Here is a 6,939-nt window from a genome sequence, read left to right as displayed (position 1 = left end):
TCTGATGGTAAGTATGTATAACATAACATTGTGATATATGATGGTAGGTGTGTATAACATAACAGTGAGAGATATGATCATAGGTGTGTATAACATAACGGTGTGAGATATGATGGTAGGTGTGTACGACATAACAATGTGAGATATGATGGTAGGTATGTACAACATAACAGTGAGAGATATGGTGCGAGGTATGTACAACATAACAGTGTGAGATATGATGGTAGGTGTGTACGACATAACAGTGTGAGACATGATAGTAGGTGTGTACAACATAACAGTGTGAAACATGATAGTAGGTGTGTATAACATAACAGTGAGATATGATGGTAGCTATGTATAACATAACAGTGTGATATATGATAGTAGGTGTGTACAACATAACAGTGTGATATGATAGTAGGTATGTATAACATAACAATGAGAGATATGATGGTAGGTGTGTTTAACATAACAATGAGAGATATGGTGGTAGGTGTGTATAACGTAACAGTGAGAGATATGATGGTAGGTGTGTACAAAATAACAGTGTGAGACATGATAGTAGGTGTGTACAACATAACAGTGAGATATGATGGTAGTTATGTACAACATAACAGTGTGATATGATAGTAGGTATGTATAACATAACAGTGAGATATGATGGTAGGTGTGTTTAACATAACAATGAGAGATATGGTGGTCACTGTAAATTGTCGACTGTAATTTTTGGACTATTTGAAAAGTGATTACCGTAATTGCAAGGCCGCAGCCATGCATTTGCGATGCCGTTTTTTTGCGTCCGTGCGGTGTGTGAGCGAGCTGTTTGGCGCGCATGAGCTGACAGACCGTTGTATGTGCGTTGTAATGATAGTGTATGCGCGTTGTATCCACATCGTTTGTGCTGTGCAAGTGCCTTGTAGATTCGTTGCGAATGCATTGTATGCGCATTGTACCAATCTAAGATGCACCATTACCAAAGTTTTTGTTTCAATAAAAATAATTCCTTATAACGTACCGATTCAAGTTAGCGCAAAATGTCGAATTCAATTTGATAATTGAAATTCTTGTAAGTAGCATATTGCTTAAATATATCGCTCTATCTATCGCAATAAACATGACTGTTTAGACAAAATGAAAAGAACCCATGTAAATTGACATTGAAAGTGTACGTTTTCCTTGACTTATTGTCAAATTACCGAATTTTTGAACCATAAACTGTGAGTGAAATTTATGAGAAGTAAAAAAAACATGTCGATACAAACCATCAATACTGCAGTTGCTGTGCAGTCCATAAATTAAAAAATGAAGTCTTGATTTTTCCTTTTAAAAGAGTCAAAGGAGTGAGTTTGGGAGGATTTTAAAATGGATTAGGCAATTTACTTGTTTTACTATTTTACTGTTTGTATATTATAAAATCCCTATAACGTAAACGTTCCCAGAACGGATTATTTACATTTGAAGGAGAGTCTGCTGTAGTTATATTTATATCTTTTCATTACATGTAACATCAAGTTTCTTGCATGACGTTACCTTAACCTTAAATGTAGTAAAAAGCTTGCATGTATAATTTTTACACTGTGTGTGTATATGCCGCACAACAACTTTTCAAACAAACTTTTAGGATCACAGGTGCGGCTTATACACAAAAATTTATGGTAAGTGAATTGTAGTACAACATATTTCAGCAAAATGTTGTTATGAACCTTTTTTTGTTAGTTGTTACTATTATATATATTTTATCATTATTTTATCATTTAATCCACATTCCTTATTAATTTAATTCTAAAAGTGTAACAGTTCACACATTTACAAATCCTCCGACACATGATGGATCACCTGGTTCGTGAGAATGGTGGTTGTTGTTGAACACATGAGCACTTACCAGTTGCTAGTTAAAGATAATGGCTTGTGCTGGTGCCTTTAGCACAGCAAAGAAGCTGCCTTCCACTTATTGGATGAGCAAAAGCTGTGAGGAGTTGTCCCTGTTTCCGATTAGTGTAAACTTATCAATTGACAGGTGTCTAACATGTCAGGGAAAAGATCAGGAACCGTGTTGGACGACTGCTTGTTCTGTCCTGTTATATTTGAGAATAGCATTTGAATATATAACATAGAATAACATAACGTTTATTAGGCTGGCTTCTGATGTGGCTCTTACTATAGTAAAGATTTTACTAGCTTAAGTTACAAGCTTACGAGGTAAATTACTCACATTCACGCAGGGCATTTATTTAGTATTATCATTAACAATACCTTTCACAACCTCATTTCCATAGCAGAATCCTACTGATATTTATTGAATGTTTGTGTTAAAACTTATGATAAGACCGCAAAGTTGTTGTGATTATCATTTGCTAAAAGGTTTTAGTTACACATGTAGATTCATCGTAATATTCTTCAATTTGTCAGCAACTTTAATATCTTCATATAGTATGTACCTCTTTATCTAATAACATTGACATTAACTACTGCCATGGTTTAGTTTAAACTGTACAAACTTCACATCACACTTCAACATAGAGTACAAGCATATTTATTAAAATGTACATGTCCAATCGAATCTGTTAAACAAAACATTTCTACACGCCTCTTAACAGAAGGTATCTGTTAAATCAAGTTACTTAAAATGTCATGATAAAATGGTTTCCAAGTCAAGTATAAAAACTATGATAAGCCTCACACTGGGCTAAGTTTTTGGAAGGTCCTGCACACAGAGACTTTTTTTATTTCGAGATGTCCATTTGACAGCCAGTTTCCCTTGCTGCGCTAAGCTGGTCTCATATCCTGACAGTTTGAGTTTTTTATGGTTGTTCCATGCCTGTTTGCATTCCAACAGTAAAATGGGGCATTGGTATCCCTGGATAGCTTTGCTCTGTCTATGAGTGACTCATGCACTCTTTAGGTGCTGCCGTCCCTTGTGGGCTTCTTTTTGTCATAGTAGGAGATCAGTGCTATTTCAAACTCTTGAAATCATTTAAATGTTTTTAAAATAACTGTAAGTCTCACCATAAAGTTAGGTCTTACAGTTTGTGCTTCTCAGAGTTCAAGCTTTTCATTCTCCTTTTCCCTCATCTGTTCGTTGACTCTAAAGGTTGACGAAAATTTCATCGTGAAAATTAGATACCAGTGAGTACGGCTTTTTAAGGTGAGGAATTCACAGCTAACAAGTGTTTGCAGGTAGGCGTTCTCTGGAATGTTCTGGAAGCTTTCCAAGGCCATTCTTTGTTAAAGTCACACAGATTACCTGGGTACTTCCAATATGTTTTTGTAAATTGACCCGACTATCTTTTCCGAGGCCTATTAATATGCTTCTAGGATCTCTCTCTTGTCTTCTATCAAAGACCTCTGCCTGTCCGCAATCGTCAGTATATATATGGTCCATAGACCTATTAACTATAATATATAATTAACTATACTGATATATATAACTATACTATAACTTATACTATATAGTATAGTTAATATAAGTTTATGGTATTGTCTTTCAATCTTCCGCCACATCTAGAAATTGTCTCATCATGCCTAAGAGATTCACAAATTTTCTGAATCATCTCTCCGTTTCTATTCTAAATACTAAGCGCAGATAAAGAGCTAACAGCAAATATAATGTACTTCTGTATATTAAATTATATGACATAATATATGTACAAACTCCATCTGACTAAAGATAATTATTGTTCAGCCTTATGCAATAGATGTACAATAATAATGCAATAAGTGATATCATAATAGGCACTATGACATTTGATAAGCACTAATCTATTGCGCTCGTTTCTTACTTAAATTAGATTTTCTTAAGGAGAGAACAACTCCAAGCGATCGATGCAAACCATGTTGCTGCGCAAAGGCTACATGTATTAATCAACACACTTCTAAAGATAAATATGCATAGTTTATATGTTCCATAATGACACCTTGCCCACCAATTCAAACGTCCAATAAAGCTTTATGTGCAATAATATATAGTGGATTCTATTTGATTCAAAACTGTACATTGGAAATCATTACATGAATTTTTGAATAAGATAATTACACAGGCACACTTGAAACAATGGCTAATGCAATGGTGCAAGCTACACAAGTGTGGCCTTTTCTGTAACAATGTGAGGGAGGTTGTTGTGTACTTTTAAATTTTCAAATGTATTTCTGCACAACAATCAAAAGATAGACCTAGGCAAAGCAACCATTTGGATTCAGAGTCAGCACTTACAAGATGGCGATTAAAGAGAGTTTAGTAGTGTGTGGATTTATTTTAGTTGTTCACATATTTATTATTAACATTGTTTACAACAATGATCAGATATTCAAGCTGGTAGAAGGGACGGGGGGCATCGTCGGAAAAATGTTCATGCTAAGGCTCTTCTATTACCTGCTAACAGGGTAAGTATTAAGATGATAGTAATAGTAAGAGTGATCCTAAAAGATAAAACTAACATAAAACTCTTGCTGAGAACATCGCTACATAAATATATGGATTGAGTTATTTCAAAGGCATAGGGATCATGTAGCACTAGTATATGAGAAGATATCAACTTGAAAGTCCATGAAGGCAGTCAGCGACTTAACACTATAAAATTGTATAGCTTACATATTTATCCTAATACTATAATATACAATCTTACCATAATTTTAGAGAGATACCAAAGATGAAAAGAGGAATGAAGAATGGACACGGTAAGAAGAATGAAAAAAAAGGAATAGTTATGATTATTTCAAGCTAATTGAACTAAAATAAAAAACATTCAGTCTAAACTGAGTTGAAGAAACGCAGACATTAAATGCCTTGACAGTTCCCTTGATCAAAATGAGTCAAGAGCCAACAGTAGTTTTCTTTATAGCAAAGTTATATGAATTTTATTCATGCTTTTATTACGATGGACATACAATTACCACAGAACATTTGATTTGGAAATTTGCGACTAAATTGCTTCTGATTTTAAACAGGGAAGAGAAAAAGGACTGGGATGAGGAAGCATCATGGGAGAAGGAAAATGTTACTTAGAAGGAAACTGCGGATGAGAAATGATGAGATGCAGATGAGGAACGATGATGTAAGAAAAGTTTCAGTGACAAAAGAAAATATGATGGGAAAACTGAAAAGGAAAATAGCGAGAAAGGACGATGGAGAATATGAGGGAAGAACAACACGAGAAGAACTAAACAGAGAAATGTTGTCATGTAGCAGTAGAGAAAGCGCAGAAGGTGCAGCCAGTGAGTATGAAGGGTATATTGACGATACGGAAAGTGTTGAGAAAGAGAGAATTGACATAATGATGAGGAATGATGAGATGCAGATGAGGAACGATGATGTAAGAGAAGTTCCAGTGACAAAAGAAAAGATGATGGGAGAACTGAAAAGGAAAATAGCGAGAAAGGACGATGGAGAATATGAGGGAAGAACAACACGAGAAGAACTAAACAGAGAAATGTTGTCATGTAGCAGTAGAGAAAGCGCAGAAGGTGCAGCCAGTGAGTATGAAGGGTATATTGACGATACGGAAAGTGTTGAGAAAGAGAGAATTGACATCATGATGAGGAATGATGAGATGCAGATGAGGAACGATGATGTAAGAGAAGTTCCAGTGACAAAAGAAAAGATGATGGGAGAACTGAAAAGAAAAATAGCCAGAAAGGACGATGGAGAATATGAGGGAAAAACAACACGAGAAGAACTAAACAGAGAAATGTTGTCATGTAGCAGTAGAGAAAGCGCAGAAGGTGCAGCCAGTGAGTATGAAGGGTATATTGACGATACGAAGAGTGTTGAGAAAGAGAGAATTGACATAATGATGAGGAATGATGAGATGCAGATGAGGAACAATGATGTTAGAGAAGTTTCAGTGACAAAAGAAAAGATGATGGGAGAACTGAAAAGGAAAATAGCGAGAAAGGACGATGGAGAATATGAGGGGAAAACAACACGGGAAGAACTAAACAGAGAAATGTTGTCATGTAGCAGTAGAGAAAGCACAGAAGGTGCAGCCAGTGAGTATGAAGGGTATAGCGACGATGCGAAAAGTGTTGAGAAAGAGAGAATTGACATAATGATAAGGAATGATGAGATGCAGATGAGGAACGATGATGTAAGAGAAGTTCCAGTGACAAAAGAAAAGATGATGGGAGAACTGAAAAGAAAAATAGCCAGAAAGGACGATGGAGAATATGAGGGAAAAACAACACGAGAAGAACTAAACAGAGAAATGTTGTCATGTAGCAGTAGAGAAAGCGCAGAAGGTGCAGCCAGTGAGTATGAAGGGTATATTGACGATACGAAGAGTGTTGAGAAAGAGAGAATTGACATAATGATGAGGAATGATGAGATGCAGATGAGGAACAATGATGTTAGAGAAGTTTCAGTGACAAAAGAAAATATGATGGTAGAACTGAAAAGGAAAATAGCGAGAAAGGACGATGGAGAATATGAGGGGAAAACAACACGGGAAGAACTAAACAGAGAAATGTTGTCATGTAGCAGTAGAGAAAGCACAGAAGGTGCAGCCAGTGAGTATGAAGGGTATAGCGACGATGCGAAAAGTGTTGAGAAAGAGAGAATTGACATAATGATGAGGAATGATGAGATGCGGATGAGGAACGATGATGTAAGAGAAGTTTCAGTGAAAAAAGAAAATATGATGGTAGAACTGAAAAGGAAAATAGCGAGAAAGGACGATGGAGAATATGAGGGGAAAACAACCCGGGAAGAACTAAATGGAGAAACGTTGTCATGTAGCAGTAGAGAAAGCACAGAAGGTCCAGCCAGTGAGTACGAAGAGTATAGTGACGATAAAGTAGAAAATTTTGAGAAAGAGAGAATTGATTGGTGTGGATTTCCTGAGACGTACATGAAAGAACTAACCCTTGCAATCGCAAAAATTAACAAAAACATTGACGCTCCTTACTATTCACAGATTTTGCGAGCTATAAAGCTGCATAAGCAGTATGAATTGTAAATATATT

The 6,939-nt window shown here is 35.9% G+C and overlaps 1 protein-coding gene across 1 annotated transcript; it reads left to right on the top strand.

Moving 5' to 3' along the window:
* Positions 1 to 4,973: 4,973 nt before the first annotated feature.
* Positions 4,974 to 6,932, top strand: LOC137385341 (myb-like protein X). The gene has a single exon (XM_068071793.1). It carries the CDS (start codon positions 4,974 to 4,976, stop codon positions 6,930 to 6,932), a length of 1,959 nt encoding a protein of 652 aa, XP_067927894.1.
* Positions 6,933 to 6,939: the final 7 nt, after the last annotated feature.

Source organism: Watersipora subatra, chromosome 1, assembly GCF_963576615.1.
Source record: "Watersipora subatra chromosome 1, tzWatSuba1.1, whole genome shotgun sequence".
Lineage (NCBI taxonomy): Eukaryota > Metazoa > Bryozoa > Gymnolaemata > Cheilostomatida > Watersiporidae > Watersipora > Watersipora subatra.
The sequence above is the reverse complement of the archived record's forward strand: the minus strand, read 5'-3'. Positions and strand labels throughout refer to the sequence as shown.

What these genes read in the sequence shown, in the direction of transcription:
- LOC137385341 (XM_068071793.1), top strand. Translation starts at nt 4,974, where the DNA reads ATGTTACTTAGAAGGAAACTGCGGATGAGAAATGATGAGATGCAGATG.